Here is a 12,066-nt window from a genome sequence, read left to right on the forward strand (position 1 = left end):
TTAAATATTTTTATATTTAACATAATTCACTTTGCAAGTGGAGTACAAGAAGCAACATCTTGTAATTAAGACACTTGGCCTTAGTTATTCCACTATATTTATGTTTTTACCTCTTCTTAAGGCGAAGCCATTCGTAGTTCTTTGAAGTGTTTTTAAATTAATGTTTTGTTACCTCTTGACTGTCAGAATTCCCTGATGTCCTTTGTAGCTACTCTTTAGTAAAATGTTGAAGCATGACTTTTGTCATATTATGTTCCTTTTAGTATACATACTATAATTAATTTGGTGGTGTATAGCTTGAAGCAGTCTTTCATTTAGATTGCTGGCTTGTATCTTTTATTCCTTTCCTCTCTTCAACTTTGAGTAAATGTTTTTGGCTCTCAAGTTCTAAAATAAAGTTGGAATTTTCTAACCAAAATAATTAAATTGATTGGAAGTAACTGAAATTTGTAAGTTTTGAAAAATTTGTAATTTTGAAATAAATCTGACAATATTCTTGAAGTCGCTGTGGCAACCTGTTAATTTTTTTTTTTTTTTTTTTCCCATGTAACTATTATGTTATACTATCAGCTTTAGGCTTTCCATTTTATCAGTAGCTGCTTCTCTAACTTCTACTCTACTTGCAGAACGATCGGAAGTGCTTTATTAACTTCATGCTGCATGCTTGTCGAAAATTACCAATGGATGCTGAAGTAAAGAGACGATATATATTTTATAATAGATCATGGCCTTTCTCCGTCTTCCCACGAAAACGTATCCTTTTGTGCTGCTGATGTCGTATAATTTTTTCAAAATGGAACATATTTATCAAAATGCATTTGTTATCATTTGAGTTCAGCTTTTGTCAACAAGATAGAAGTTCAAAAGTTTATAAGCTGAAGGTGCTTCTTAATGGCAGGACTCTGTACAAGTCATTTCTACTGGCAAATCACGTAACATGTGTTGAGTTAATGATAAGCTTGTTTTTGGCCAATGTTGCTCCAACAAGAGACAACAGTTCCAAGAATAGCAACTTAAGGTGTTTGTTGAATATGGCTTGAGATATTTTCCTGCATTCCCTGATAAACTAATTAATTTATCTTACTGTTTCCCTGTTGTTCATGACATGCGGCAGTTCTTCACCTTCTCTCTTTCTGTCTGAAAGGGAGTAAAAGTATCAGTTTGCTTCATTAAGGGAAACAATAAATGATGTACATTTTTTTTGAATAATTTCTAGATGTTTTACTCTTCTTTAGCAATGCCTATTGAGGACAACAATCTAAGTTTTCTATATTTTTGGTCACTGAATTTTTGGTGCAGAAGTGCATCATTTTTGCTTACGATCTGTTGAACCTTTATAGTCATTAATGTCTATCACTAATAGATCTCCTAAGTTTGAGTTTTAGAGCATTATCATGCACACAAGGATGTTGAGTGCATTAGGGAATGTTTTGGTGAACAACATTGAATTATGGATTGGATCTCTGAAATCAAATTGAAGCTTTTCCTACTTAATTTTCTTGCATCATCTTAGATATTTTGAATAGATTAAAGCCAAACAATTCTGGTGCCATCTCTCTTATGAAGCATATTTTTGGCTTTTCTGGTGGCTGCTCAGATCTCCTGCATTGTACTCATTGCAGTAGCTACAGAATCTGCAAAGCTAAATGCTTGTAAGTAGCAAGATCGAGTTCTTCAATACGCCATCTGATTTTTTTTTTTTTTTAATTTAATTATGATGGTGTAAGCTGACTCATCTGACTTTCCTTGCTTAATATATGGCTATTAGCTTCTTGTAAGTTGTATGACTTCTTGTCGGCAGAATAAATAGGTTTTAGGTTCAGCCTCTCAAAAACTTCTCAATTGAATATATTTTTTGTTGATAAGTGTATTTGCCTATATATATGGATAATGCTATTTAACATATAGGACTGTATATGCATTAAAGGTTTTAAAGAGGCAGGAGTGCCACACATTGTTGACATTTTGGTTAGGTAGTTTGAAACATCAAGTGATGACAGGCTGCACATACAATTTCAGAGGTATATATCCCAAAAAGCACGTTTCAATTTATATATATGCAAAATTTCTGAAAATGGTTCTAAATTTGTTCTTGTCAATGAAACATATGTTTTCCCTAGTAGTGCCTTTTGTATTATTATGAAGGATTACTGCCATTTCCTCTTCTTGTTGTCCTGTTACAAGTTGCACCACCATTCTTTGCTTTTCTTTGATTTGTTTATGTAATGTCACTTTAGCTCTTTTCTTTTCCATCTAATGGGATTTTGGGATTTTGGTGGCATCAGGTATCACTCGCTGCTACATTTGTTCAAATCTCTAATACGGAATGCCCAACGTTGCCAATATCGAAAATTATTACTTAAACACTGCCATGTCACTACTTTTAAGAAGTCGAACAAAGATAATGATGGTGCTGCTTCAAAGGTTTGCCTTTTTCTGTAGAGCCTTTAATTCCTCATGATTTGCTAAATGTTGAATTAATACTTATATTGTGCATCATCAGCTTATATTTTGCACACTTGCAGAATATATAATTATCACTCTTTGGTGATAATAATTGCCTTTACATCTACATTTCTTAAATTGTCTAGTACCCTAATTGAAGTCTTATATAGCATAATCATTCTATTAGCTTCATCTTATACATATGCCTTGTCATGGCATAGCCTGAGAATAGCAGGTATTGTTTGGTTAGAGGATAAAGGTTTAATCATTCTCTTATTCTGCCAAAGGAACCTAAAAAGGGGAACAACAGCATATTTGGTCTACTCGGGTCATTTTTGGAATGTAGCCATATGGGAGCAGCTGTTTTCGGCAACTTTTAGAATAGCATTTTCCTTCCCTTTATCCCCTCTTCATTGTAGTTATCTCTGCAATCAAAATAGTTTGCATTGTAAAATTTAGAGACACATGATTTTCTTCTTTGTCATATTGGATAGTGGGACAACCAGTGACAAAAGAAAAAGTTACACACACCTCAGAGTTATCTCGAACTAACTCCACCTTTGGAGATATATATATATATATATATATATAGAGAGAGAGAGAGAGAGAGAGAGAGAGCTTGACGGGACTACTATTGGTAGTAAACGGCTCGGTTTACTACCGATTTATTTTCGATGGTAGAACTTCCAAATCAACGATCGGCGCCATTGAACATGATCTAGACCATTTAAATTATCTAGAAATTAAATTTCATGCTTTTTTTATCACTAACCGAATGATCAAAGGTCACAAATATGTAATTTTAATGGCCGATATGGTGCGTTTTCTCGTTTAATTGTATAAAAGAGTTCAAATCAACTAAATTTTTGTTAGAAAATTCTGTAAAGTTTTTAAAATAATATCTAGGCTGTAGATCTTAAATACAAAAACTTTATTATCACTTTTTTAAGTATATCATTTTCAGCCATTCATTTTTTGTCCACTTGATGGACGAGAGAGCAATATCGAAAAAGAATGAATTTTAATTTCCAGATAGTTTGTGGTCTAGATCATATTCAATGGTGCCAATCGTTCGATTTGGAAGCTCTATCATCAAAACAAATTGGTAGTAAACCTAGCCGTTTTGTATCGATAGTATTCTAGTAAAGCTCTCTCTCTATATATATAGAGAGAGAAAGAGAGAGAGAGTTAAGCTAGGATGCTATCGACAGCAAACGGGCACTGTTGCTACCGATTTGTTATCGATGATGGGGCCTCCAAATCAACGTTCAATTACTGTTGAATGTGATCTACATCACTTAAAAGTATGTAGAAATCAAATTTTATGTGTTTCTGATATTGTTCTCTTGTGCATCAAGTGAATACGAAAATGAATTGTTAAAAATAAATATGCATAAAAAAGTAATGATAGGATTCTTGTAATCAAGATCAAGAGCATAGATCTTGTTTTAAATAATTCAAAAAATTTCAAACCAAAATTCAATTGATTCAGATTTGTTTGCACTGTTAAACAAGCAAAGCCCTCATATCGTCCATTAAAATTACAATTTTTGCAACCATTTGATCATTAGGTCAGTGACGTCGAAATAATTTGAAATTTGTTTTCTAAATATTTCTAGTATAGACCTTGTTCAACGGTGTCGACCATCAATTTGGAGGCCTCATCATAAAAAACAAATCGGTAGCAACAGAGCCCTTGTCCGTTTACTATCGATAGCATTCTAGCTCAACTATATATATATATAGAGCTAGGCTGGTATACTATCCGTGCTACCAAGTTGTTTTCAATGATGCAGCTTTTAAATCAACAATTGGCTCCGTTAGACTTGATCTACTCTATTGAAAGTATTTGGAAACTAAATTTCATAATTTTTCAGCATCATTTACCTATCAAACGAATAGNAATAATTTGGTTGGTGGGTGAGTTGGGATCCCCTGGTGATAGTAGGATTGGCGTGTAGGAAAGTAGGTTGCCGGTTTTTGAGTTATCATGGTTCCCGAACCATGATAACTATCATATCATCGTATTAAGATATATATATATATATATATATATATATCTATCTATTTAACGTAACAATGGGGGAAAGAAAACATCAACTCTCTCACTCTCTAAAACATAGGTACATATCTCTGGTGGATATATAGATGAAAATCGTGAACGTAAACCCTAAAGGAAACATAATGAAATATGAAAATAATCACCTCAGGTTGAAAAACAAAGAAAGTATAATCTAACGGGTGGAAATGATCAAAGGGTAGATCTAACGGTAGAAAACTCAATAGTACCAAGGGCTTGGTACTATCGATAGTATAGTAGCCGAACTCTCTCTCTCTCTCTCTATATATATATAGTACGTCTCTCGTACTTTCGAAAGTACGGAGGCTTCCGTGCTTGTAAGTTGTTTTTGATGATAGGACATCCGATTTGACGATTGACTCCGTTAGGCATAATCTACGTTATTAGAACTATCTAAAAACCAAATTTCATAATTTTTCGACATTATTTACCAAGCGATCACAGAGTCTCAAAAATGACCATTTTAACGGCCGATGTGGCACGTTTTTGAATTCAATGGTGTAGAAGTATCCAAATTACATAAAAAATTAATAGAGAATTCTACTAATCATCAAGAGTAAGAACAATACTTCGATTTGAAATTTGAGTCCTTTATCACTATTTTTTATGAGATTTTTATTTTCAGCCGTTCATTTTGAGGCTATTCGTTCACTAGGCAAATGAAGTTGAAACATTATAAAATTTGGTTTCTAGATAGTTCCAATAGCGTAGAACATATCTAACGGAACCGATCGTTGAATCGGATGTCTCATCATCGAAAACAACTTACAAGCACGGAAGCTTCTGTACTTTCGAAGCATATATATGACACTCTGATATACCTTATTGTTTGTTCATGCGATGCATGGTGGATTTAAAAAAAGAACCCAAGACCTTACCTTCAAAGAGCCATGAGGTTGCATTTGAATAGGTAATGAGGGTTGATCCGTACTCATTTATGTTGTCCAGCAAAATAAATTTATTTTCTATAGAAGTAGCAAATGAGAAATTTGGGATAACCCAATCAATTTCAATTTTAAACATAGCCTAATATAAGTCACATTCTTTGAACTAGCAGAATCAGGTTATGGGTTCATACTTCATACAATATTTTTACACATGCACTGGTGCACACTCTCAATCAAACACCCAATGTAATATACTGCTGCTCTTCCTGTTGGGGAAATACCGTACTAAAATCTGATTGTGATTAAAATCTAACTACTTTTGTGATGAAAATTAATAAAACCAACTTACAAGTGAGCGCTAAATTCCAAATAGATTGTAGAAGAAACTTGAAAATGATTTGATCCGGAAGCGTGTGAAGCACTGCCCTAAGGCGTATTCTTGTCCTTCGTGCGGGATTAATTGGAAACACGGCCCCAAGGTACGATCGGATCTCCTCTTCCTATGAGCACGAACGCGGAAGAGGTTGACGGAGACTTTTTCAACACCCAGCAATTAAAGAAAATTTTAAAGTAATAAAATTAAGGTAGAAATATATATGTATTTTTTTTCCATTGTAGTTACCCAACTCCATGAATTGGAGGGGTTCTTATAATGGTGGAATTCCCAAGGCAGCAGAACGTTGGAAGCAACGTTCTACTCCATATATTACGTGTAAAGTTACGCGCTCGCGCGTAACGTCCGCACTCGTGCGGAGACGGCTAGAATAAATAATAAAAAATTTAAATAATAAAAATATAATAAATACATAAATAAATAATAAATTAATAAATTAGAGGAATTTTGGGTTTTCTCCAACAATCCCCTACAAAACTCAAAATTACAAAATAAAAATTAAAAATAAATAAATAAATAAATAAATAAATCACCGAGTGTTTATACTATGCAATAGACGAGGTGTCTTTAAGAGACTTACACTCAGTGTAAGCGGTTTCCATCAGAAGGAATCGGAGTGAACCGGCTCTTGAACTACATTCCTTTGACCCTGATTTCAACTACCACACATACAGAATAGAATTCACCGTCGTGGGTTTGCCAAGCGTAGTACCTTGATTTTTTATAAGAGTTTCTATAGACAACCCACATCTCATAGTTGCGGCCACATACGGTACTCTCATATGGGTGGTTTCCTCCAGAGATGTGTGTAGAGTCACATCTCGTGAAAATTACTGCCTCGGATCCCATTAAGAGTTATAAGCTCAACCTCAACCATTACAGAGAGCACTACTCACCATAGGGATGGGATTGGAGCTAAATGTCACGGCCTTAGCGTTTTTGTTCGCAAAGTCCGTGCGGCGCCCGCCTTCCTACTCGAAGATGGGCAAGCCTTCGTCCCTGTTGCTAGCCTGGACCTTCGCGTCCTACGACTAAGTATGCAAAGAGAATGACAGATAGAGAGAGGCAGAGGTTCACTAAAAAAAACTAAGTACTCCACTACTTAGAAAAAGAGAATTACAACCTACAAACACAATCTCTCTTGTGTCCTTTGGCCTTAGCCAAACCCCATTATATATAGGCTCCTAGATATATTGAATCTAGCTACCTAGCCACCCATTAACTCTCTCATTATGACACACATTAACTCACTCTCATAATGAGCCATAAGCCCAAGAGTCATCCCATAACTCATGGGAGTTTTATAACCCTTAGAGTTTTCCATAGCGGGTTGGGTTCGGGTCTCTTTAACGACCCGCTCCACTAGCGAAGTTGGGCCACTGTCAAGGAGAAGTCAGCGGAAAATATTTTGTCCGTGACATTCTCCCCCACTTAACGCGCAGACGCCCTCGTCGCGCGCCGAGTCGCTCCCGGTCCGCATAGCCTTCCGCGCTGTCTGTCGTGCCTTCGCGCGCGAACGACCCCGTGCCTTGCTCCCGTAGTCCGCATCTGTCCCCGCACCAACACCTAGTGTCTTGCCCCTCTGAGCAAGTGCACCAGCGAGCCTGCTGTGCCAAGAATTCGCCGGATGTGCATGTCTTCCGCGACATGCACGCGCATTCTGCCAAGCTGCAGAACGCCCCGAGTGTGCATGTCCTCCGCGACACGCACGCGCACTCTACCAAGCTGCAGAATGCCTTTTGGTCCTCGCAGGCTCCTTGGCAGAATGACTTGTACTTTGCTTGGACGCTGGCCGTTCCAGCGCAGCATGAGACTCGATAGTCTCGCCACTGCTCAGGCTCTCCTCGAAGTCCCCAGCCTTCTCGCGCTTCACCTCCTCGCAAAGCTGCAGGGCTGTCAGAGTTGAACTCTGGTTGCGCCCTTTTGCGTCCCCTGGATCGCGGTGCTCTCCCCCATCTTTGGCCTCGCTCGTCGTTGGTGGTTCACCTCGATCACCCTCGGTTCGCTCAGGTAGTGCTTCCCTCGTCTTGAGGTCCTCGACCTCCTTGACCTAGGCATCGATGTCCTGAAGCAGCACATCTCGCACATCCCGCTCGTCGTTGCGACGGGCAAGATTCACCTTGAACTGCTCCAGACGATGGCGGAATGTTGTCATAGCTGCAACAATATCTTTCTCCATCAAATGAAACCCTTCCTCCAACATCCCCACATGTTGGGATAGGTCGGAGTAGCGCTCCTCCGCTCTCGCAGCAGAGTCTTCCAGCACGCCTATGCGGTCGTCAAGCAAGACGGACTCTCCCGCCAGAGTCCGCGGCTCCTTACTCTTGCCGCGCTTGGTCGCCCTGGGCTCAGGCACAACGTCAACGACGGTAGTTTTCGACGAAGACATGGTTCCTCCTCGAACCGGCTCTGATACCAATTGTCACGGCCTTAGCGTTTTTGTTCGCAAAGCCCGTGCGGCGCCCGCCTTCCTACTCGAAGATGGGCAAGCCTTCGTCCCTATTGCTAGCTTGGACCTTCGCGTCCTACGACTAAGTATGCAAAGGGAATGACGAGAGAGAGGCAGAGGTTCACTCAAAAAAATTAAGTACTCCCCTACTTAGAAAAAGAGAATTACAACCTACAAACACAATCTCTCTTGTGTCCTTTGGCCTTAGCCAAACCCCACTATATATAGGCTCCTAGATACATTGAATCTAGCTACCCACTAACTCTTTCATTATGACACACATTAACTCACCCTCATAATGAGCCATAAGCCCAAGAGTTACCCCATAACTCATGGGAGTTTCATAACCCTTGAGTTTTCCATAGCGGGTTGGGTTCGGGTCTCTTTAACGACACGCTCCACTAGCGAAGTTGGGCCACTGTCAAGGAGAAGTTAGCGGAAAATATTTTGTCCGTGACATAAAGCTCTATATAAACTATAGAAAGTGCTTTTTGTCGACCTGACAGCTTGTTTTTACCATATGGAACCTTATCTAAGGGATCTTCTATTACAAAGGTTGGGCTCTCACTACAGAGAGGCCCTTTACAGGCAAAGTCCCATCAAATCTCTTAAACTAGAGACAGTTATCAAAATCGTTGGTCAGAAATCTATATGATTTAATAACATTGTCGAATTTCTCGTGCCACTGCTTAGGTGCTTGTTTTAGTCCATATAAAGATCAGACTAATTTACACACCTTATTTTCTTGACCAAGTACAGAGAAACCTTTAGGTTGAGTTATATAGATTTCTTCTTCAAGATCGCCATGAAGAAAAGTGGTCTTAACGTCCATTTGATGAATCAAAATCTTATGAATGGATGCTAATGCAAGGAGGACTTGAATGGTAGCTATGTGAGCAACGAGTGCATATGTGTCAAAGTAGTCAACATCAGCTTTTTGTCGAAAACCTTGAGCTACAAGCCGCGCTTTATACTTCTCTATCGATCCATTAGTCGTAAGTTTTTTTCTAAAGATCCACTTACATCCTAAGGGTTGGTTTCCAGAAGATAAATCAATGAGAATCCAAGTATTATTGCTAATAATCGACTCGATCTCATTGTTTATAGCCTCCTTTCAAAAAGAACCTTCAGGAGAACTCATAGCTTCCTTATATGATGAAGGTGTACTTTCAGCTAAGAAAGTAAAGAAATCTTCACTAAAGTTCTTCTCGATACCAGTTCTCTTGCTTCTTCTTAATTTTGCCGATGGGTTAGGTTCTATAAGATCTAAACTATATGATAAATCGGATGCAAGTAAATGATCAGATGTAGATGCATGATCAACAGTAGGCTGATAATTAGGAGCAGGTCTAGAGATGCGGGTTTTGAAAGGAAAGATGTTTTCAAAGAAGGTTGCATCTCTAGATTCAATCAAAGTATCATTGGAAATCTTAGAAATTTTAGAGTTCGTCACTAGAAATCTGTATGTGTTGCTATCTAAAGAATATTCAATGAAAATGGCATCTACTGTTTTAGGACCAATCTTGTTTCTTTTGGGTTCAGGAATGAATACCTTAGCTAAGCACCTCCACACCAGGAAATAACTCAGCCTAGGTGCTTTTCCCTTTCGAAGTTCATAAGGTGTTTGGGTTCTATCCTTAGAGGGATTCCTATTGAGGATATAACAAGCTGATAAAAGAGCTTTCTCCCACAAGTTCTGAGTTACACCAAAATTTACAATCATGGCATTAACCATGTCTAATAGGGTTCGGTTCTTTTTTTTAGTTACACCAGTAGATTGAGGTGAGTATGGAGCAGTTACTTTATGAATTATTCCATGTAACTCGTAGAACAGATTTAATTCATTTAAAGTATACTCGCCTCCTCTATCAGACCTTAGAATTTTAATTCTCTTCTCCAATTGGTTTTCAGCCTCTGTTTTAAAGGCTTTAAACTTATTGAGAACTTTATCCTTGGTCATTAAGAGATAAGTGTAACAATATTTGGAATAGTCGCCTATAAAGGTCACAAAGTGATGACTCCCTCCACGAGTAGGACCTCTATTGGAATCACAGACATCACTATGAATCAGCTCAAAAATTTGGGTATCCCCATAAGGAACAAATTTAAAAGGTTTCCTTGGCTGCTTAGCTTACGTACAAATCTCACATTTGGATGTAGGATTAATCTTGAGTTTGGGTACAAGATTAAGATTGGTCAATTTCTGAATAGATTTAAGATTCACATGCCATACCATATATCACAAGATTTAGTATTCAAAACAATAGTAGAAGAAGTAGAAGAAGAATTTTTATTATTAGCAAACGAAAGTAGATTCAGTTTGAATAAACGCTAAGAAACAAAAACTTTTCCAATGAACATTTCCCCCTTAGAAATTACAATTTTATTGGATTCTAATACAATTGTATATCCTAATTACACTAATAAAGATCCACTAATTAGGTTCCGTCGGATCTTGGGAGAATGCTGCACATTGTGAAGGATCAAAGTCCTTCCAGAAGTTAACTTCAGTGTGACTATTCCGATCCCCAACACATTGACAGCTTTTCCATCTCCAACGGCTACTTGTGTCTTGATAAAAGGAGAATATGGACCTATTAGTGCAATCATGGACATTGGCTCCTGAGTCTAACCGCCGGTCTAAATTATGATAGGTAAGGTTAACATTAGGCACAAAGGAGACCGACCTAAACGTAGAGCCGGAAGGTTCACCCTCACTCATGTTGACCTGAGGTTTAGGATAGTTGTTGTTAGGCCCTTCTTGTAGACAACTTTCTTTTTCTTTCGATAAAAACATTTTGAAGCAAAATGGTTGTTCCGGCCACATACATAATAGAAACTATCCTTATCCCACTAGATCGTCAGATAGAGTATTCTAAACCTATAGTTAAATTCAATTTCCTCGGGAGATTTATCAGATTTAGGTTCTGTAACTGAGGTGGTAGAAGATTTAGAAGAATCAGATGGAGGAGTCACAGTAGGACTAGAAGAAATTTTAGAAGTAGGATAAGAAGGTGTTTTTCCAATTGCAGTTATGATGTAAGGTGATAAGCCAAGCCTTTAACTGTTCTTGCCACCTCAAAAAGCCTACTTTAAATTTTTCTGGCGTAAGGCTAGAAGTGTCATCAAAACCCATTCTAAACAATTTAGTTGAGGGAGCAAAGAAACTAAGGATGATAAAAATGAGTTGCAAGAAAGGTTTAAAAAACTTTCTTAGAAAAATAAATATATTGTTAAAGTTTCTACCCTAGCCAACCAAAATATTTTAGGGTTTAAGTTTTTATAATTAATATATTATCACAGTTCGTTCAGCAACAAATAGATGGCCCAATCATTTTAGAAGTTCAATTTCGATTAGGTAATTTTGAGCAAAAAATATATGCAATCTAATTATTATTTGATCCTGCAAACAGAGTTTAAAACTTACTGCAACAATAAGAAAAGCAAAAATTAAAAGTGGTGCTGCTTGTTAGGGGATCTTGTTTAAAAAATTGTGCCCTTAGCAACTGTGGGTTCAAATCCTACCTGGAGCTAAAGAATTTTTTTTTTTTTGAAAATAGTAAAAATTAAGCTTTAAGAAAAATTTACACACTTATTTTATTATTATTATTTTTTTGCTTTCCCTTTTCAGTTCTATATTTACTGTAGTAATTTTTTTTAACCTATAGAAAAAACAATAGAACAATATATTTTTTTTAAAAAAACTACACCTTTTTTTTAATAATCCGTACAGTATGTCTGTACGGAATATAAAAAAGGAATGCTACATAAAAAAGGAATGCTACAGTATTTTTTTTTTTTTTTTTTTTTT

General features: G+C 37.2%; 1 protein-coding gene across 3 annotated transcripts in view; it reads left to right on the forward strand.

Annotated features, from left to right (window-relative positions):
- The window catches only part of LOC109726883 (telomerase reverse transcriptase), a 31,270-nt gene that overhangs the window by 13,828 nt on the left and 5,376 nt on the right, over positions 1-12,066 (forward strand). For all 3 annotated transcript variants that reach the window (XM_020256721.1, XM_020256722.1, XM_020256720.1), the window contains 3 exons: positions 627-753; positions 1,514-1,652; positions 2,286-2,424. In XM_020256721.1, coding sequence (XP_020112310.1) covers positions 627-753; positions 1,514-1,652; positions 2,286-2,424 — 405 coding nt within the window. The remainder of the gene's footprint in view (positions 1-626; positions 754-1,513; positions 1,653-2,285; positions 2,425-12,066) is intronic.

Source organism: Ananas comosus, linkage group 21 (genome assembly GCF_001540865.1).
Source record: "Ananas comosus cultivar F153 linkage group 21, ASM154086v1, whole genome shotgun sequence".
Classification (NCBI taxonomy): domain Eukaryota; kingdom Viridiplantae; phylum Streptophyta; class Magnoliopsida; order Poales; family Bromeliaceae; genus Ananas; species Ananas comosus.